The sequence below is a fragment of the Girardinichthys multiradiatus genome, chromosome 5 (assembly GCF_021462225.1).
Source record: "Girardinichthys multiradiatus isolate DD_20200921_A chromosome 5, DD_fGirMul_XY1, whole genome shotgun sequence".
In the NCBI taxonomy this organism is placed as follows: Eukaryota; Metazoa; Chordata; class Actinopteri; order Cyprinodontiformes; family Goodeidae; genus Girardinichthys; species Girardinichthys multiradiatus.
In genome coordinates this window covers 35,587,716-35,610,250 of record NC_061798.1, presented here as the reverse complement: position 1 = coordinate 35,610,250, position 22,535 = coordinate 35,587,716, and the positions used below count along the sequence as shown (strand labels likewise).

At 38.1% G+C, this 22,535-nt stretch overlaps 1 protein-coding gene across 2 annotated transcripts in view; it reads right to left on the bottom strand.

Moving 5' to 3' along the window:
* Nucleotides 1-1,013: 1,013 nt before the first annotated feature.
* Nucleotides 1,014-22,535, bottom strand: part of LOC124868225 (E3 ubiquitin-protein ligase SMURF2-like) — a 66,515-nt gene continuing 44,993 nt past the window's right edge. Inside the window, exons 11-20 of one of the 2 annotated variants that reach the window (XM_047365197.1) lie at nucleotides 22,297-22,350; nucleotides 10,524-10,737; nucleotides 8,895-8,998; nucleotides 8,707-8,821; nucleotides 8,290-8,468; nucleotides 7,471-7,608; nucleotides 7,223-7,343; nucleotides 6,893-7,094; nucleotides 5,034-5,109; nucleotides 1,014-4,799 (exon numbers count right to left, since the gene is read on the bottom strand). In XM_047365197.1, coding sequence (XP_047221153.1) covers nucleotides 4,700-4,799; nucleotides 5,034-5,109; nucleotides 6,893-7,094; nucleotides 7,223-7,343; nucleotides 7,471-7,608; nucleotides 8,290-8,468; nucleotides 8,707-8,821; nucleotides 8,895-8,998; nucleotides 10,524-10,737; nucleotides 22,297-22,350 — 1,303 coding nt within the window. In that variant the 3' untranslated portion in view covers nucleotides 1,014-4,699. Of the gene's footprint in view, nucleotides 4,800-5,033; nucleotides 5,110-6,892; nucleotides 7,095-7,222; nucleotides 7,344-7,470; nucleotides 7,609-8,289; nucleotides 8,469-8,706; nucleotides 8,822-8,894; nucleotides 8,999-10,523; nucleotides 10,738-22,296; nucleotides 22,354-22,535 lie in introns of both variants that reach the window. The other variant, XM_047365196.1, reaches the window with a different exon arrangement.

Genomic DNA, 22,535 nt, shown 5'->3' with positions numbered 1-22,535 from the left:
GTTCTGAATGGGTGCAGAAACATGTTCATGCCCATGTTGAGGTAGATTTTTTTTAAAAACACAAAAAACCCACATAGACTTAACAGACAAAATAAATGCAGTAGTTTCTCAAGATAATCACTCACATACAGTGTGTGATTTTCATACAAAAAGGTCACTGAAGACCAAAGAGACTAGTTTGGCAATAGTTCAGTTATCAGCTGTAAACCATAATAATCAAATTCCGGTAATGAATCTATATATAAGTGTTACCTTTGGAATTTAATTACTGAAATAAATTAACTGTTCAAGGATATTCTACTTTATTTAGCTGCACCTCTAACTGTATTATAGTTGCCGATACCAGTGTGATTTGCCAACTGATCTAGTCAGGGTCCAGGCTAACTACTATTAGCACAAACCTTTAAAAAAATGCTTTTATTATATGCATTCAGGCAGTAGAGGAACATTCTCAATGATAGATTGCACTGACCTATGTGAACCATTGGTTTGAGATATAAAACTATCGGAGTTCAAATCAAGTGTGTTTCTCCAATGTTTCAATGTGTTTTGTATGCTCAGCAGCTATGTTAATGCAGAGTTGACCAGAGACCTCCGACTTCATGGACTATTTGATACTTCTGACCTGGAAACTCAAGACATCAAAAGGTACAACGAAACATTAGTGAGAAATTATTGCTGTTCAGACAGGTTGTTACTTTTAGTATTACGAGGTCAGTGTATTTTTAGCACGGTTTTGTGAAGGGGTCTGCATTCAAACACTGAAGGAAGCCGATTGCAGAAAGATGTACAGTACTCTGAGCATAACTGATTTTAGAAGATAAACCATCCAATGTGCAAATAATCAGTTTATTTCAGTAACTTTCTCCGGGTTTTACATGTGTGGTAGCCATATTGTATTTTGAGGTCTGGGTTAATCGTGGGGCCTCCAACTCTCTAAATCAACTTTAGCAGCTATTCCAGGTCATACATTTTTTAGTTTCAGCACCAAAGAAGGACAATAATGCATGTTGTTCTATAAAACATACTGCTGTCAGGTTCAAACAGCATATTTTTATTGCTCAGTGTTCTGCAAGGGTATAAGAAGTTTCTTACTTTGTGTCTTTATTGACCTTATGTACAAGTGTAAGTTACAAACTCACAGAGCAGCTAATGTGGAAACTACGAACACATGTATACTGTTAAAATAAATATAAAATCAAAGGAAATATGCCATAAAAATTGATTAAAAAAAAAAAAAAAACAGGGTTTGCTTTTTACTGAATTCAACCAAAAATCTTGAACATTTACACAAAAATTTGCACATAAGATTTGATTTGGCCCTACTGGGCCCACACAGACATGCAGGTACATTATGTTGCTTTCAGGTTTTATTGTTTCAAACCACGGAGGCTGCGTGTACTAAACATTCAATGAGTTGCTGTGGTTTGCAACAGGTAAACTATTGGCAAATTTTTAAAAGATTTTTAAACCAAGGCTGCATTTTGGTTTAATCATCGTTTTGATCTAGATTATTTACGGCGGTGTTGCTTTAACAGAATGAATGAAAATTTTGCACCCGAGAGAAAAACAAACACATACAAAAGGTTTAAAAGGGCAGAAGTGGACAAACATACATTTGTGTGTGTGCAAATATGATTAAAATCTGCTTTAAAAACAAATAACCAGTCCAATAACTATTTGGTAAATAGAAAGAAGTTGTAGATATTATGATTGAGCCTGCATATGCATAATGTGTACAAAATCAACTCAAAAAACACGAGGACCGCATTAGTTCTGTACTTGTCTCGTCTTGCCTGATATGAAACAGGTTCATGGCTGCAAATAAATGTATACATATGAAATTAATATTTTAATATTTGTCCCTTGACAAAACATTTAAGAATAAAAAAAAAAAAAATCTGTAATACAATAACTGAAGCATCCACCAATGCCCTCTCCTCACCGTTTGCCCACTGGCTTTCAGAGACAGTTGATTATGGTTCCACCCTTTAGATCAGGAGCATTTGAGTTTGAGATGCAAAGCGGTTAGACTTAAAACAAGTTTGATGCATAAAAATAATCATACAAATTTGGGCTGTGCCATTTAGATCTCCAGCTGTTAAATGGGTCGACAGACTGACTAAAATTTGCATCACTGGCTGCCTACAAGGGAGAAAGGGCCTCCAAATTTTAGGTTCTTCACATATTAGCCCAATGTACGTTTTACTTTAAAAAAAGCTAACTTCACCTGAGAATGCAGAGAGGTCTGTGAAAGACATTAACATGCATGCAATTAAAACAAAAAATAAACAAGCAACAATATACAAAATAGCTATATCTTTATACATATATAATCAAAAATTACAGGTCTATAGATATTTTTTAATCTGCGTATAACTAATATGGTTGCACACACACAAAAGGAAACATGATATACTTTAATCCAACATGAAAGTAGCACTCCTGCCATCACTGCACATTTTGTAAAGTGCTCTGAAGTGTAAAGAGATAGAACATCTAAACGTATGTGATGAAGAAAAGCCATCTGCTTCAGCTGGTTTCAAATCACACCACCTCCTGCGTGCGACCTTTTTCACTTGTGATCTAACATGGCAGTGGTCTGGGGTTAGCTCGCCAGGATATCACAGGCATGCATCCTGCTGCAGGCAGACATGTGCAGAAGTGAGGAGGAAGATGAGCCCAAACAGTGACGTTTCATTAGCTCTGCAGTGAGATACAGCAAACTGAGAGGGGGAAGCTACAATGGAACTACAATGCCTCTGATTGCACACTGACACGGACATGCAGTGCCTGCAAAAGTATTCACGCCCTTTGAACTTTTTCACATCTTGGGTTGGAACAACTTCAATGCATTTTATTGTTTTTTTGGTTTTTTTCCAAAAATGTGAAGTGGAAAGAAAGGGATGAATGGTTTTCCAATTACAAAAAAGGCTGAAACAGTTGGTGTGCAAATGTATTCAGCCCATTTTACTCTCATACCCATTCATAAAAACCTCTGCAGTCACCACAACTGTAAACCTAACTAAATATGGCCGCCCACCTTAAGTTGCAGGCAGTGAAAGAACATCAATCAGAGAAGCAGCCAAGAGGTCCATGGTTACTCTGGAGGAGATGTAGAGATCCACAAGTGGAACAATCTGTGGGCGGGACAACCAATAGTTGTGTACTCCACAGATCTGGCAAAATTGATGAATCGCTGAAAGAAAGTCAAAGATTTTCCCTGCATTCTGCCACAAGCCAGGTCGGGAATGCAGCAAACATGTACAAGCTGCTCTGCTCAGATGAGACAAAAACTGAACTTTCCGGCCTACATGCAAAAAAAATGTGCGTGGCAAAGAAAACAATCCCAGAACACACCATCCCCATGGTGAAACATGGTGGTGGCAGCCTCGGGTTGTAGGTATGTTTCTCATCAGCAGGGAACAGTTAGCAGGTCAAGTTTGATAGGATGGATGGAGCCAAATACAGGGCAGTACTGGAAGACAGCCGTTTGCAGGCTGAAGAAGTCTTGGGGCAGAGATTTATCTCCCAGAAGGACAAAAACAGCAAACATCCAAACAGAGAAACAAAGGAGCTGTTTAGATCAAAGCTCAGCCGTGTGTTAGACCAACCTAGACATAAACCTGAAAGAATTGTTGACAAAACTCTCCTTTCAATCTGACTGATCTTGAGCTATTTTGAAAATTAAAAATGGGCAGAAATGTCAGTTTGTAGATGTGCAATGCTCTTAGGGACCCACAAGCACCTGCAGCTGTATTTGCGGTGAAATGTGGCTCTATAAGGTACTGACTGTGGTGGGGGCTGAATGTAAAAGCACACCGCACTTTTTAGAATTTTATTTCTAAAAAATGTGAATCATGCACAATTTTACACCTAAAAGGTTGTGGTTGTAATGTAACAAAATGGGAAAAGATTTAAGGAATACTATAACTTTTGCAAGGCATTGCACATGCTTACAAAAGATGTGGCCACCCTGCAGTTATTTAGGGTGCAAACAGCCATTTTTTCCAGATTCTGTGCATTAAAACCACCAGAACCTCCCAGTGCCAGCACCACTTTTAAATCCGGTTCCATAATGGTCACTAACCAACTCATATGGTCTTAATACAGTACAAAGTAGTTGCTGGTGCGAAGAAAGAAATCATGGATCATTGTTTAAATTTAAAGATGATGCATGGTAATTTAGAATGAATAAGTTTAAATATGAAAGCTTTCCACTGAGGTAGGATGACTTCAAGGCGCTCTGACAGGATGAAGAAGGCCAACACTGCAGCCATGAGGACTTTGAGGGGTTGTGATTGAGGTTATGATGGCTACTAAAAGGAACGACTCGGCTACCTGCAGCGTTAAGGATTCAGTAGCATGAGCAAATCAAAATAGTCAATCTTTGTTCTTATGTGTCTGAGGAAAAAATGTTTAAAGTAACTTTTTAGGATGTCGAACTGTAAGCTGGTAACAGTTTCCTAATTTAATTTGATCTATTTTCATTTTCTGAATGGAATAAAACAAGAACTCCAAGCACAGAAACAACTACAGGGTGACTGGCAGCTGTTTGAACAGATGCTGATGATGGAAGAGCAAGGACATCGGTGAGAGAAGAGGAAGACTGTAGGCTGGATACTCAGGGGAGGGCGATCTAGCCGGCATGTTGCAGCGTCGATCCACACAGTTGCATACGAACCACACAATGTCATTCTCATTCCACTGCGAAGCCACACGTCTCCTCAATCGCCGTCAGTAGCTTGTCGTACAGTTTATCGTAGCCCTCGTAGGGAGGAATGTCGATCCGGTTGAAGCTGGAGAAGAAAAGAACGGAGGAAAAAGCTCTGGCATAAATAACTGAACAGCTCCCATCTGTCTGTAACGGAGATAAACATGACTGAATCCACTTTTAGTTTCAGCCTAATGAGAAACTTTATGAAAATCAGATGCCTCTCAAATTTAAAGAAAAAAGCCACTAGCAAAGTATTTTCTTGAATCATAAGAGAGTTTTGTTCAAAGAATAGCTCTCAGGTGGATGTGAGCCTCACCAGGTGTGGGCTTTGGGCAGATTATTGGTGTTTGCATCAATCTGATGAATGGTGAAGAGTCTGGGTCCTGCCGCACCTGCAATAAAAACGTAAACAGGATTTATGAGTTGCAGTTTAGGGCCTCAGCTGCACAACTCTGGAGATGTTGTTAAACGTTTCGTTTTTAAGAAGAAAATCCCTGTCCACGCGATCAGCAGAGCGTGAGGGATTGCTGTAAAATCAATGTCTGGACGCAATCAGCTGGGTTTTAACTGATTTGAGCTTTACTTCATTAAAAGGAGAATCAAATTGGACCTGTTTGTAAAGAACCTTCAGGTGGAGTTTAGTGTAATTTGGCTCTCTTTAAATAAAACTGATCTTACAATAAAGAAAACTACAATGACCATGTTGTGCCAGTAGGTGGCGACAGTGTTGACATGATTAACTTCATCCTTTGTAAATGACTAAACACTGCAGGAGTTTTTCACAACACTTTACTTTTTTTTTTTTCATGTACCTTTTCAGTAAATATTTCAAATTTATTTGTGACAAAATCAAGACAGCAAAAAAAAAAACAACAAGACAATAATATTTTAATAATATTTTGTAGTGGGTATGTGTAAAGAAAGCTGCAAAAATCATACTTCATCTGCCAGATGTAAACAGGTACATCAAAAAATCTCAGCTTTTCTTACTAATAAACTAAGTTTGCATGTGGATGAGAGATTTAGCAAATTATTTTTATCAGTGTGGAGAGGGGGCTTACCGTTTACTCACAAACACAAAGCTAACTATGTTTAGCCTTAACTGAATCACATATTCATTAACAACAAACATTTTCCTAAAGCTTTAACATGATTTTGTCATTTTCTTTCCCCCAAAAATGTGCTAATTTATTAAGAGCAAAGATGAAGGTTGTTTTTTTTTTTTTGGGGGGGGTTATATCTGAACACACCATCAGTTTCTATATGCAGGGCTCACACAAAACTAACTTCAAAAGGAATATTTTTTTTTTACTTTTCTGGATATTTAAGGAAAAAATATTTACCTCAAATTTCCCAAATCAGAATCAGAATCATAAGATACCACATTGTGGAAGTTGGCTCCTGTTTTGTCGGCGTATAAAGGGCTATTTCACAGCTTTTTTTGAGCGTCGGGGCTAAATTACATCAGCTCCCTTTTAAAATCTCCAAATTCTAGATTAGTCAAATTTGGACTAAATTGTTCAACTCTAGACAGAGATTCTTTATATCAGAGTTTGTAGTCTTTAAACCCTTTTTTTTTTTTTTTTTTTGGATAAGTAAAGAAATGTTTTAAATGTGTTAAGCCGTAAGTGCAGCTTAAATCCTTGATCTAACAGCATCTGGAGGGTTTTTGGGTCATGTCAGTGACCCAAAAACCAAAATAAACAAATTAAACAAATTAAATTGAAAAAAATACTCATGTTGCGATGTGGTTAATGAAAGATAAAGAACACGATTTCAAATATAAATTACAGGAAAAAAATCCATTGTGTCCAGAGATTCCTATTTTTATCTTTTAGAAAATGCATTTAGAAATATAGTCTGAAACATCAAGCATCTTTTTTAATTTATCCTTGGAAAATTATTACCTGCATGCTTTCGGGCAGCTCAGTAACTCTTTATTAAATTACTCTTAACAGTATTTGTGCCGCCGATTTCACAAAAACATAAAATTCAAACCACAAACACAACTGACCAATGAATGGATTGTTTTTCCTTTTCCAAATGATGGAGCGCCTTTTAAAAAAACTCAAAAAAGATTTAAGAAATCTCTCAAGGAGAGGTGGACCAGGAGCTACATTTGGACCTCAGCTCCTTGAAGCGATTTGATAAAAACAACTGAGTGACGTTTAGTACCCTGTAAAGCCTTGAAGCCTTGCAGTGGGACTCTCGACGAGCCAGTAACAAACTGCAGGAGTCGCGCCCTCCTCTCCTCATCAAACGACTCGACAGCTTTCCAAAACCACTTGACAATGTTGCTGTCTGGGGTGCAGTGCTTCAGGCGAGTGTTGGACTTCCAGTCGGCGATGTCGATCTTTCCCAGTCCGCAAACGATCAGCTGAAAGCAGGCACATTTTAATCACAGTGCAATGTTTCTTTTTTTTTTTTGGACAATAAAAGTAAAGATGACAAATAATAAATGAGATGAACAGTTGGTTTCTTGGATTGTTTTAATGTCTGGTGTACCTCTAATTCCTTCTCGTCGAAGGCTTTGAGTAGGTGCTGTGGGATGACCTCATTGAAGCCTTTCTGGAGGGCCAGAAACTGAGCCTCAATGCCATGAAGGAAACGCCAGTTCACATACAGCCTGCAGTAAGATCAGGAAAAACACGAGACACTTCAGTTCATCCTGCACCACATCACTCACAGTAACACGGAAAAGTAAAGATGTGGAGCTTGTATGGGTTTCTGTTTGTTTATAACTAGTTCTGTACCTGACATACTCCTTCTTGGTTTCCTCCGTCACCGGGATGCTCTTCCCATTGGGCTTCAGCTCGTGCGGGATGATTTCTCCATAAGCGTTGTGTTCTACACAGAAGGTGTGGTCCAGGACACCTGTGATGTCGTTGTCCCTGAGCAGAAGGATTATAAAATTGTTTATTACTAAACTAACAAAATTCTGATAGAACGACATTTACTGATGCACGTCTCCATCTCTATGCTGGTGAGACAGTTTTTACAGTCATGCAAACACAGTTGTCCTGGTGTTTGTCTGTAGGTTGCAGTGGACATTATCCAGTTAAATTGGTTATATCTCTAGGTTATGACCCTAACTACTGTATTTTTTGACATGAGATGTTCTGCAGACTCAGCACCAGAGGGCGCTACAGTTAATACGGTTGATTTGGTGGTTTAATTTGTTAATGTGAAAATAGTTAACTATTTGTCTTTTTCCAAGCTCCAACGCATTTTTCTTCCTTTGCTCTACATAGAAACAGGAATGTTAGTTAACATTAAAGCTGCAGCAAAAGTAAAACAAGGAACAATTAATGCAAATAATCTTTGTAAGTTTCTGATCCTGCCAACTAAAGTTACTGTAGACAAAAATGACTTCTAATACCTGTAAGTGAATCCACTTCTGTAACTAACTATTTTGTAATCATACTGCTAAGTAATCCATATTTCTTCTACTTCTCTTCATGAAAGCTGTTTAAAAAACAAGCTTGAAAACAATAATTGAAAAGCTTTATATGTCCACAGGCCCAGCAGTTATGTCCGACTTTTGATCGGTAAAGAAACATGTTGCTTCTTACAAAATCCAAACAAGACTGTTGTGGAGGTCGGGGTCGACAGATTCCATGTCGTCCAGCGTGATCGGTTTTCCGAGCAGCTGCTTGTAGAACGGCAACGTGAAGCCGCCGTCAATGTAGTGGCCGTGAAACACCGCCATGCCCATAATGCGGCCCACAAAATGGAAGTAAGACAGGTGTTCCTGCAGATTACAAAAAGGATTACAACATAAAGGAAGTGTTTATCTAGATTCTGATTATACTTATTAAATAACAATACAAATGATCAATATTAAAAGATAAAACTAAAACGTTCATCATCATGGTCTGAGTTGTCATTAGCCTGTACATGAACGTCTTACAGTTTTGTATGTTCAAGTTGTAAGATACATAAAGTAGGACCACATATCTAATATATATAAGACATGAAAATATTGTTACTGGGTTGACGGCAGAGTCTGGGTTAATCTGCAGAGTGTAGATGTCATCTCTGGAGTATTGGAACAAGCCGTAATATGGGTTCAACATCTCGTGTGACAGCAGGTACAACCATTCCCTGAAACACAGTTTGATTCAGTTTGGAGGTAAAATTTGTAAAACAAACTTATGTAGAACCACCAACGCCTTACCTAGCTACTCCACCATAGTCCAGTCCCTCTTCTCCTCTGAATTTGATCATCAGTCTTTTCCAAAGATCCTTTGGACGCATCTTCATCACCTGCCGATACGACTCCTGAGATACAGCAGAGACAGAAAATGCATAACTGTACTGTGAATTTGGCAAAACTTTGCATTACTATCAGAAACCATACAAAACCTGTAAGGTAGCATGTTTATGTTTGCAAAGTGGGTGCATTACAAGACGCAGGCCCACGTTGTAAATGAGCACCAGTTCTCAAATCGTCTTACCTGGTTAAATGAAGGTTAAATGAAACAAAATAAAAATGTCTTATGAATTTTCCAAAGAATGCTCTAGGACCACAACTGACCCTGAAAGATCATGAATACTAAAGGACGTTTGGCCTGATGACGGCAATAGAAGTCGCGTCCAGCTGTGTACTGGAATAAATGCCAACTTATTTAAAGGCTTCAGAAACATCACACAGATGCTGAAGAACTATTAAAAAAAGTGCAGAAGCCTTTTTTAAAGTTTCTACACAGTTTCTGTGTCAAGACTCCATATCTTTACAGACTTAATTCTGACCATTTAAGCCACGCCAACTTTATTGCCCAAGTTTGTGTGCACAAACAAGGAATTTGACTTCAGTTTCACACGCTAATTTCACACTAATAAATAATATATACATTTTAGAGGAAGTTTTTTTAGCCCTTTTTAAGAAAAAACAATTATGTCATGACTAATATTTCTACAGTTGTCAGGCTTTAAATACGGAACATGGATGGATGGATGGAAAAACAGGCGGACAGACAAATTAACGTTGGACAAACCTTCAAACAGGGAAAATAAATTATTCTTATTTTTAAAAATATTTATCCAAACCTAAATACCCCAATTCAAGACTTTTCTAAACAGTGTGGGAACCCAGTTTAATATCAAGTCACTGCAGCTTTCAGGAACTATATTAAACTGAGTGTTTATGACCCCTACTTCATTTCATCCACCTTATGGAGGCCTGCAGTGTCTCTGCTGGTGGAAACCTGCACCATTGGTTCATGCTTGAAAATATCAGTGGAATCTGCAGAGGAGGTTGGAGAACTTCCTCCTTCCACGTCTGTCGCGTCAAAGCAGGATGAAGTCATAGTTTTCATAGCTCAGCTTGTAGTTAAGAACTTATGTTTGGCCACGAATACTTGCCACTGCTGTCTTCACTCAGACCCCCCCCCCCATTACTTTAGCTGCTGAAATCACGCAGAAGGAATGCCTTTCCCTCAGCTGAACAAATGATTGGATGAACAAAACAAGAAATCATAGGAGAAGAAGAAGAGGAGCAGAGTAATAGCCGTGTGGTGTTGTGAGAGTTGTTTAGTTTCTGCTTGGCGTCGGAAATCATGAGGCAGGAACTCCTGAGTACTGGTTCTGTGCTGCCCTAGGCAAAGTCAGACGCATGTTGAAAACAAACAGGTGATGCATTATGTACAATATAATTTAAATTATTTGTTCCTATATATTGTTCCTGCATATATTTATGTACTTCATTTTTTAAGACCACTGCTAAAAAGGTCCGGTGTAGTCGCTTCTGCAGACACATGAAAACTGCATTCCTACGTGCTAGGTGTAATTTTATTTATTTCTTTACCTCAAAGATCTCCTCTCGGCTAACCTCGATGCGGCAGTGGCCAGCTTGGGGTTGTTGCTGTGAGAGCTCCTGCCGGAGAATCTTCAGCTTCTGCACCAGGTCTCTCTTGTATTTGGGCACGGTCAGACACTCAGCCTCTTCAGGTAACTGAGCGGGAGACAGAGCCTGCGGAGGAACTCCAGGACCACCTTGCTCCTTCAACTGTGGCGGATGACTGGAGGAGAAAATGAAGCAAAAGAGCGAAGATAAGAAGAATTTTAGCTCTGATTCATCAGACAAACAGCAGTTTAAGAAAAAGGTTTGACCAAAGCTACTTCTTCCACTTGTGATATCAAAAGTAAGTGTGTAATTAGGAGGATTGTATTTTTTCCTGTTTACTGCTCAAAATCCGGTGGATGTAATAGATTTGTACAAAGATGAAGAGAGGAGAGATGCGTTGTATAGGGAATTCCCAGACCTCCTCCTCTCAAGTGCGCTCCAACCACAGACCAGTGGAGTTTTGACGAAAAATTCCCTCTCTACCCTCAAACTCATCGCTGGTGTTAAAACAACAGACCTCTCAGCCTTGCAGTAAATCTGATGCCGACCTGTGAGCAAGGCGAGGCAAAGCTGAGTACCAGACATTCAGTAAATATACCTACCAGAAAAGATACAAAAAGAGAAGTAAATCAACATACAAAAGCTCACTGAAAGTGAACCTGGCAGTTCCCACTAAGTCTACTTATAGGGTTGTGTTTTCTCAGCCCATCAGCATCCCACATTTTTCTTCCTGTCAAAACTTCAGTAATTGTTTTCTTTTTTTTAAACTCCCTTTAAATCATTCCTCCAGCTATTTCTGTCTCAATTCCAAGACCAATACTTTGCATCTACGAAAACCCAAAAAAGCTTTTGGTCGCTACTGAATCCTTGAAGATGCCTTCTGCAAAGCCACAAAGCTCTCAATGTCTGTGTTTTGCTTCACAAAAAAGTCTGACTTCAACAAAATATTCCCGATTCATTAACTTGTTGGCGTTCCTTTTTCATGAACTACTGCATCAATGCGGTGTGGCATAGAGGTGATCAAGCCTGTGGCTCTACTGACATGTTAAGCTACCACAGATTGCTTTAATAGCAGCCTTCAGCTCATTCGCATTGCTGGGTCTGGTGTCTCATCTTGCTCTTGACAATAATCCGTAGTTTTTCTGTGGTAAGGATGTTAAACTCCAGGCCTTGGAGTTTGGTTTCCTGCAACTTTTAGATGTAAATCTCCTTTCTTACATCTGAATCAAATAATTAGGTAATTAACAGGATTCTGTAGAGCTTTATTGTACTCTAAAAGTTATTTGATTTAGGTGTGTTGGATCAGGGACATCTAAATGTTGCTCTACAGGGATTAGGTCAGGCAGGTTTGTGGGCCAGTCAAGCACAGCGATACCATAGTTATTAAACCAGGTATTGGTATTTCTGACAGTGTTTTAAAAAGGTACAAACCCCTGCAGAAAAATGAAATCAGCATTCATTAAGCTCAGCAGAGGGAGGCATGAATTTCCCTCAAATGTCCTGGTAGATGGCTCTGCTGAATTACTCCAGCCATTGTTTACACCTTATGGATCTCCCTAAAATTCAAAATTGGCTCTGCTTTTCAGTTCTCCCAAGTCTGAGGTTATGCTTTTGCACCCTTTTCTGCCAATCTTTTTCCTTCCACTTAACTTTCCATTAATATGCTTTGCTACAGTACTCTGAACAGCCAGCTTATTTAGCTTTTGTGACAGGGAGGGTATCAGTAAATGTCTGCTGGAAAACTGTCAAGTTAGTATTTTTACATTAGCTGTCAGCCGCAACCATCAAACAGAAACACATGAAATAAATCAGCCTGTGTAAAAAAAAAAAAAAAAACTTTTTCTACAGAAATATGAGCTTCACTTTTTGAACTAAATTCCTGAAATAAATTAATGTTAAGATAATTATGCATTTACTGAGATACACCTCTAAGATGTATTACACTTAAACAAGAACCTGCTGGTTGTGATGCATGTAAAGATCATTGCAGCTCTGTTTACCACATTTTACGTGAAATATTTTTAAATAATTGGCCTAAAAAGGGGACTTAGATGATACCACAGTTAAATCTATGTGGACCCATTTCATTCATGTATATGAATCCAATACTGATGTGAGAATGTTCTTTTCCTCAGCCTTTGTTGCAACACAAAGATATTTTCTTTATGGCATGAATGGCACAGTGGGAATTAAATATTTACTTTATTTTGTGCTAAGTTTTTTTTCTTGCTAACAATGTCTAATTTGTAAAGATAAACAAATCTTTCTTCAGCTATTACAGACAAAGTTGGAGCTCAAGGAGAAACGTGAGTTCAGCCAGGCTTTTTACTGTCGACAGCATGATTGTTGTACTGACTAACAAAGTCAGTGCGTTCAGATAAGTATGTAATACCGATGTTATTTGACATAAGAACAACTGATGCTGCAAAAACTTGAGGAATCTAAGTGAAGGGACTGTAATCAAACAAAAAGTGTAACGGCTGGTGTTCATCACTGGGCTTTTAAACTGTTGCTATAGATTTAAGCTAAAACGTTTAGAAATATTTCGTGTGGCGATGACCAGGTGTTATCTTGAAAAGATTCTTTTGAAAGATTAAGCAAAAAGTTTTTTTTGTTTTTTTTACCGATTAGACGTTTTGGGAAAACCCTGTTTTCTAGCTTGTATGTGTTATCTACATATTTACTGCCCTCGTCTTCTTTTAAGTTGTCTGGGGGTGGGTAGGCTTTTCTGTAGATTTCTGTTATGTTTTTTATAATCAACATACGTTTATTATTATTAATAATAAAAATAATAATAAACAATATTGCTCTAACTAATAAAAACTTGCCGAAAAACTGCAGACACCACTACCGGAACTTTATGAATCCGTTTCTCTTAATAATGTAAAGATTGGCCGACACCTTTGCTTCTGTTCTCCCAAACATTTTTAATGTACCAACTTTTAGTTTTATTATTAAATAAGGAGTTTCACTCCAGATCAAATGCACAATGAAGAGATATATGTTCCTGTAAATGTCTTTTGTTTGTTCATCTGTTTTAATCCAGATCCAATTTCGGATTCGTCTAACAATAGTCCTCCTCATCATCATCATCATCATCAATCCGAGCCCCGCGATCATATGGTTTTCAAACAAAACAGCTGCTCAGCTGCTCTGATGGGAGTGAACAGGTTTATAGTCTGGTGGACAAATATAGACCTTTTTCCCCTTTTTGGATTTATGAAATTCCAGTCTCAATTTTTTCTGTCAAGAGAGAAGATTAAATCTGGACAAAGGTGAGCTTTCTAGTTTTGGCCTGCTCTAGCCCACGCTGTGGTGTCTGTGGTGAAACGCCTGGGTGGGCCCCAGAAAAACATATTCTTTCCTTCAGCAGGACAGCAGCCCTCATTTTCCTTTGAGAAGACGCTGAGCCAGCAGAGGACTTCTTTTAAAAAAGGCTACTGTCCTCTGCTGGGAGGAGAGAATCAAAGCTGCAGTCGGCCAGACAAAGGCAGTGAACCAAGAGGTCTGGTTTGATATATGATGGAGGAGAGGCCCTGTAAGGCAGCAGCACATAGTCTTCCACCATTGCCAACACTTGTGTGCTTTGAGTCTTTAGCTCAGTGGGTTTAAAAGAGGCCTATCTATCTATTTGAGCTCCCCAGGCTAAATGGGTGCAGTGTTTTCACTAGTGTATCCCCTGTATAATCAAGTCCGCTGCTATTTATTTCTTTGGCAGGCGCTGGGGCTCCTTGCATGTTAAGGAAAGGGTAAAGCTACAGCAGAGCAGGCTTAAAAACCACGTTAGCAAGATGGACGGCAAGAAAAGATGCCCTGAAACAAACTGGGATGATGACTATGCTGACTATAATAAAACATAATTTTTAATTCAGATTCTTTTGAGGGAATAATGTTATCTAAAATATGCTCCAAAGTTTATCGTGTTTAATTTCCAAAAATGTGGGTAAACACACAAAAATACAGACTCAAAAAGCCAAGCAATATCACTAAAGCAACGTGCAAGAAATTAAACAGAAGTAAAATGTTTTGAATTCAAAACGGGAGACAGATTTCAGTGACTACTGTATAAGATGGATGAAATGGGTAATAAGAGGCTGCAAAAAAAGAAATAAAGTCGTGAACATTCGCCTCAACTGGATGGCCTGCAGCTGAACTTGCAGAGTCGTGATAAGCCTTGATCCTCAGTTTATCTGCAGTGCGTCTTTAGAAAGACTGCATGCAAACGAGTGCTCAGCCGAACGTCTGTGGGTGAGAACGTGTACCGTTCCTTTGACACAATAGCTGTATAGTGCCATGACGGTTGACTAAGTATAGTGGTGTGGTGGAGTCACCCCTATGTTCCTTTCTACAGTACAGGAGAAAACATCTAGGAACTGCCAAAAAACATGCCAATGAAAGAGCGACCTCTGACAGTCTTTGAAACAGCAAATCACTTCTGGTCTCAGCAATAAAAACAACAGAACCTGCAAGAATAGAAATGCAGACAAACTGTGGTGAAAAAAAATGCCTTCTGAGTGAAACAGGTCTGATGTTTGGACAACAATAAAGGTTGCAAATTAGTCAATTTTATATGACAATATCTGCTGTAATTCAACAGAGATTTTCTGGAAAGTCGCCAGTGGATATAATACTTTATACAACATAAAAGAGGAAATATGCAACTCGTGGACTTTAGAGTCCTTTAACTTCACATATATGGTGTTTTGCGAAAGTATTCTTTCCCCTTGGACTTCTGCACATTTTGTTAGTATTTTATCATATTTCATGGAAAAGACCTAATTTCAAAGCAGAAGAAAATTATAAATGGTTTTTGAAGTTTTTAGTGGTGTGACATGCATTTTATATTTAGCCTTTCTGATTCAACACGTTGTCATCTCCACCGGCTTTGCCCATCTACAGGCGGACATTGTTGCTCATTCTTCTGTGGAAAATAGCTCAAGCTGATTTATTTCTGGACTTTGACTGAGCCATTCTAACACATCCCTATGCTTTGATCAAAACCATTACATTATAGTGCTGGCTGTAAAGTTGGGTCGGCTAGAAGACTTTTGTGTCATCTCACCTTCTTTGCTGTGTCACTTACATGGCTTTTGGGACTTCCTGTGACTTCATGTGGCTTTCGTTCAACAACAGCTTTCTTCCTGCCACTCTTCCATAAAAGGCCCTTTTTGTGGAGTGCATAACTAATAATTGGTCTGCCAACAGATTCTTCCACCTGAGCTGTGCATCTCTGCAGCTCATCCAGAGTTACTATGTGCCGCTTGGCTGTTTATTCCAATTAATGCTCCCAATGTCTGAAGTGTCAGTTGTGGTGAGTAGCCACGTGTTTAAAGCTTTGCAGTTTTTACCATATTCTATCCATTTTTGGATAAATGAATTGTAAGATTTCCAAACATCAGGATATTCTTAGACGTTTCAGAGTAATGGGGACTAAATACACACTTTATTTTAATGTAACAAAATGCGAGCAAGTTAAAGGTGCATAAATGCAGGTCACTGCAAAAGTAGAATCCCTGTGTTACGGAAAAAAATATTTTATTTATCCACTTTTTAGTCACAAGTCTTAGACATGCAAGGATTTGTCAACCTAATAGATGGCATTTGTGTTCATCCTTCACAGGTAAATATACCACACACACACATATATATATATTGTACCAAACATACCCAACACTTCTTAAAACATCAGTGCAAATATTGATGTGTGTGTCATGAAGATTTACAACTTGGTTGGGAAAATACCAACCCGCTGATGCCCATCTAAAAATACCCACTCCAAACACTGATGTAATCTCTGGTGCAGACTTTTCTGCCGGTGCAAAAGAAGCAAACAGAGTATATGAGAGACAGTGTGGTAGACCACAGTCATGCAGATGCGTCTGACTGTCTGGCAATTCGAGACCTTCATCATTCCGGGTCAAAGGCAACAGTGCTTTCCAAGTCTTATTCAAATCTAGAGAATCAGAGAACTGAGGTGCAAAATCTGCAAAATGTCGACTCAGTTTGAAATGCATTATCTGTTCATCTTGCAGAAAAAACGCAAGCTTTCAGTACGGCCCATGCAACAGTGTGTGCCATTCCAGGATGAAATGCCACACAATTAATAAAAGGAGATTTGGTGGCCAGTTTGCCAGTGCAATAAAAATCAATATAAATGCACAAAAATTGTTTCTACTTAATTTTCTCAACTGCATTTAAGGAATCCAAATGAGATCAAGGGTAGTTAGTGAATCAAGCACAAACCCCAATAAGCTGCAAAGTAACAAGTCGGTAAACAGTCTCAACAACAAGCAGACTGGAATTATTATCAAATACAAATAAAATTTGTGTTTTATTTATTATTTTGAGTTGAAAACAGTTTCACAAATCCTCACAGGAAACCTGTAAAACAAAAGCTTAACTTATTTAACTGGGTGATCAGTTTGTTTGAAAATTAAAAAATTTAAGACAGACGTTAGTAATGGCAGCAGGTAATTGTTAACAGATATTAGCAAGGGTGTAGTTGGGAATAAACAGGATCCATGATTTGCCTAAATGTTTTTTTTACACCCATAGTTCTGTTGTAAATATTTGCTGATTTGTTCCCTTTCTAAACTACCACAGTGGGGGTAATATTGCAAGAAAACCCTGTTAATAGTGTAGGGCATTTCTCAAAACTATTTGGTAAATTCAGCATGTTAGGAATAACCTTTATTAATATTACTCATAGCTGTTTTTCCCATTTATACCATAATGATATAAAGCATAAGTTCTAATGTTTCCCTTTTGTTAGAATAGGATAAGAATGCTCATCGACAAACATTACAAGGACAAATGGCCCAAGGGTTGTCATGAATGACCTGAGGCTAGGGCACTGGGTTTGATGGCGGAGCAGCTGGTATAACTGCTCTGTTCTCTCAAACCCCCAGTCAGTCGTGGCAGATGGCCGCTCACACTGAGCCTGGTTCTGCTGGAGGTTTCTTCCCGTTAAAAGGGAGTTTTTCCTCTCCACTGTCGCTACATTCATGCGCAGTATGAGGGATTGCTGCAAAGTCAACGCCAGTGACTGTCCACTGTCTCTACATGCTCATCCGGGAGGAGTGAATGCTGCAAGTCTCTGTCTCAATGCAATCTGCTGGGTTTCCTTAGACAGAAAAACTTTTTATCCGATTTGAATAAATAACTGAATCTGACTGCACTGTTCAATGATTAGGATTAATTGGAATGTATGTACCTGACTTTTGTGAAGTGCCTTGAGACAACATGTGTTGTGAATTGGCGCTATATAAATAAACTGAATTGAATTGAATTGACTGGTTTGATTAGGACGCCTCGGCACACTTAGATTAAGGGTGGACACCCGCTACTACACAACCTACCAGATAGACACCACAATGGTGACACATAGTCTACTGATAATCACTGAGGGAGGGCACATCCATTGCATCGGAGTGCCAGATATAAAACTACAAGTGACCTTCTTTCGGGGCTCTTTCGTCATCCTTAATATAACGACCATGCCATCCACTGTACCTGTATTTGATAAGAAGACTGTGCAAAAACTGCAAACTAAGTGTTTTATTTCAAAGAAACGCTGTCCTATTTATGTATTAAATTATTTGCTGCAGCTTTAACATGTTCAAAGGGTTTTTCTTTTGTAATGCTGCAACAATATTGTAATAACAGAATTTTTTTTTTTTCCAAAATGTGGTTGGCTAACAAATGTTGTTACACTATAGAGAAGTTATTGAGTTATTGGCGTAAATAAATTTAAATGGCAAACATTATTAATTCATTGGCAGGTATTATGTTATTGGCTGTTACTACATTATTGATTGCTACCAGATCTAAACCTTAACAGTAACAGTAACACAGAAGAGCCACAAGGCAGAGTTACTTAACAAAAACAGACAAAGATGCTTTATATGTAAAGGTTCCTGCATGGATTTAATGCAATGGGGATGTTCAATAGTGTTCATGAGTACAATTTATCAATTCAGGAAATTGCCATTTATGGACAAAACAAAAATAGGGAATTAAGTGCTCTGGTCAGATGAGCTGATGAACTGACTGGCTTATATAAATAATGCTATATGTGCACATCACCCTGAACACAATAAAATAGTGGTGGCAGCATCATGCTGTGGGAATGGTTTTTATTTCAAGCATAGACAGGGAAGCTGGTTGCATTATAACTGGCCGTATTACCATTACAAACCAGCCATTTTGGAACTTTCATGTAAGGACAGATAACTTAATTTTAATAGTTATTGTCTTTTGTGTACAGCGCTTTATGACAAATGTACTAATTTGTCTTTACAATTGAAGTTGTGGATTTAATAGTTTGAAAGGTTTGAAAACTTTTTACCTTTGCTGCAAAGCAGAGAATAAGCAGTATTTCATCTCTGAAGACCTATGTTTGATACTGGTGTTTTTCAATGATAAGCCATCTAAATGGACAGACCATCAATCCAGTCATGTCTAACTGCTGAATGCACATTTTTCAAGTACAGAAAGGATGCAAATGGGAAGCTTCAACATGATGGGGACTGAAGCAAAACGTGTAAATTCCAATTTCACATTCTCTGCTCAAAAACAACACAATTCATTTTATTTTGCAAATACTGTCATATTCAGAAAATTAGAATATGCATCCTGATGAGGCTCGATAGTCAGATTAAAAGTACCATTTGTTTAATACCTTTAAGGAGGAATTTAACATTAGCATCATAATTGTAGCCCACATTTCACTATTTTTTGGTTTTAATGGTCTGATGTAATATTCTCATCCTAAATGTCGTGTTTTCTTTAGCTGAAAGCAGAAAATCATAATGATTAACAGAAATAAAGGCTTGGAAACATCTGTGAATTGAGTTACTAAAATAAATTAACTTTTAATAATATTCTAATTTGTTGTGAGTGACTATACAGTTAAAACAACAGACTACCAATGTGGGTTGTATACCATGTAAATGGTAATAAGTGACAAAAAAATACATTTTTTTTTTTTTTTTTTTAGATGAACCTCTACATTTCCACACTCCTTTTGGAAGTAGGTTATCCCAGGACGTTTTGTTCACATGCTCTAGATCAAGATGCATTTTCCTGAAAAATCTAGACTGATTGGATTTTTTTTCTATATGAGAAAAACATCCAGTTGACAACACAAATCCATAGTCAAGACAATAAACCTACCCTTCCCTAACATTTTTATATATTTTGTTGTTCTCCTCTCACCAATACGATTCAGCAACAAAACTCTGGGATTTGACAGTTGTTCAGAAGTTTGAGTGTTTACAAATTCTGAGCTGCAAAGTTAAATACGCACCGATAATCAAAGCTTTTACTAACAAATCCGTAACATTTATTGCAACTGATCCAGAAAACAGACACACCAGCAAGTACAAAATGTGCACACATATGCAGCTATGTGTTTTTCCCCTAAAAAGGTCTCCAATCTGATTTCATATTTTTTTTTATATAGATGACAAACATTAAAAAAAAAACTTAATATAGAAACTTTTACCAGAGAAGTTCACTAGCATTTTAGAGTAAATTTTATTCTTTTGGTTTCCTCTTTAGTCTATGAGAAGCCATCAAACATTGCAGCAGCATGATTAGTGCCCAATTAAAATGCATCAAAAAGGAAGAAATGGTTTCTAGACAAGACAAGGTGTGACTAGCTGTGCTATTCTTAGCAGGTTGCAACAAAAGATGAACTTTGCATAAACCGCAAACACAAACAACTATTATATCAGTTGTTGGTGACATTCAACTTCTCTGAAGCCTCCTTCCATAGAAGCAGGTAATAATAAGGGCTGATATATTACAGTGACCACCTGATTACCTGCATGTTTGAATTAGCAAAGTATTCGGGTGTTTAGTAGGCATGGGAAGTTGTGAGATTCTCATGGTGCGAAGAAATACCACAGTGTCATGGGATTCATGCTGAAATGTAAAGCAAACATGTACACAGGACAATAACAGTCAATCCCACTGCTGCTAGTATGTTGACTGACATAGTTACAATGTTATCTAAAACTTTACTGTAAATTTAATTTTGCTATATCAACCTCAGCAAAAAAAAAGAATTAAATGTATTTGAAGTATTTAAGTGGTTATTGCATGGAATATTGCACTGTTTAGCTTTTTATAGATTAACAAATGCATAACAAGCTAATAATAGCTGGATAATCAGTCAGGCTATACTGTACAGCCAGCTTGAGTCGGCTGCTTAACAGACATGCGCCTCGCCCTGTCAACTGTAGCTTTAAAACACTGTTATGTTAGTAAGATTGATGAGTGGCACTCCTTTAGGCCCCACAATGTGAGTGTCCATGTTTTATAGGAGTAGAAGTATTTCTTTCATGTAAGCAAGAATGGGTTGGAGTTTGTTCTTTTCACCCAGCTGACTGGCAGTGCACTGCAACATGTGGAGGGGGTAGGAATGTAAAACCACAGAACTCTATTCTCCACACAAACAGAAAAGTCTGGGTGCTGGTAAACTTTCTCCGGCATCTGATCAAATAGGCTTTAAACCGTAGCAATGGAGTGAAACAGCAACTTCATAAAACCTTGATACCAGTAGCTTTTTTCCATGTCTAGTGTTCAGTATCATAATCTCACATTTTGGTGTGAAAAATGTTCTTTATCCCTTGCATTGACAGTGAGTCAACGCAAGGGGTAAAGAGTTCCTGAACTACAGAAGAGCAACAAATGTAAATAACACAGATAAAGCAGAGGAGGAGCCTCAACTGGTTGTACAGGTTTGTCTTTTTAACCAGGTTACACATTTATAATTTCTACTTGTGTGTGTGTGTGTGTGTGTGTGTGTGTGTGTGTGTGTGTGTGTGTGTGTGTGTGTGTGTGTGTAATCTGTGTAAATATTCCATTTATATGTTTTCAATGTGGAAAATAATTCATATATAGTCCCAGCTGAAGCAATAACAAAAACAAACAAACAAGCTGGATTATACAATATTGTTGTTATTTTTATGCAAAATAATCAAAGAGTACAGTAAAAAGCCACATTACAAACCCCAGTTCATTAAAGTTGACCTTTCTAAACTTCTAAAACGTCATCTAGGCTGATTTAATAAAATTAGACAAGCAACTAATGACGGTGACGGACAGCAAGGCTAAACTTACGACCAGAGCCTGTTCAGGCACACATGGATGCTACTTGACCAAATGACCAGATGTTGATTTCCCAAACATGTTTATCCTGCCAGACAGTGTTGTTGCAAAATGTTCCAACAGAGATTCGGCACCAAAACAGCAAAACTGGAAAAACCTATGAGTCACAAAAGGAACAAGGTCCCCCCAAACAGCCAAAATACTTCGTCTAATTTTGTTTTATCATTGAACATGTAATGCAAAGACCCTTTTACAAGTTGAACTCTTCATCGCCACTGTACTACAAGAAGCACCAAGAACTCACTGTGAGCTAGCAGCTGCTGTGCCAATGAGCACTTTGCATTGGTGTGAGTGGGGTTGGCATCACGCAACCATGTCCAACAAGCTCGGTCAGGACACTTACAGAAGGCATAAACTGACATTCCTCGACACAAACACCAAAGACTGTTAGTTAAGTATAAAACAATCCATTAATCTGTCTGTTGTAAAAAATTGCACATATGCTTTATAAAGAGACCGCATTGAAGTTTGCATACGTATGCAAGTTATTATCTACTTTAAATAGCAAGAACTCACATTTTTCTCTGTGCAAATAAGTGTATTTGTGTGTGTGGGTTACCTGAGGTTAGTGTTTTGGCTGTCCGTGGCCACACGGGAACCATTTGAACTCGGGCTGCTGGAGAAAACATGAGGACAGAAGTGAAGAAAAGAAGAAAACAAAAGAGGAGAATAAGTTAAGGCATAAAAGAGGCGTAAAACAGATGTGACAAAGAGGGAAATTAAAAAGGGCAGAATAAATGAAAATAAACAAGAAAAAAATCCAAAGAAGAAGAGAACCAGATGGAAAGATAACAGCGA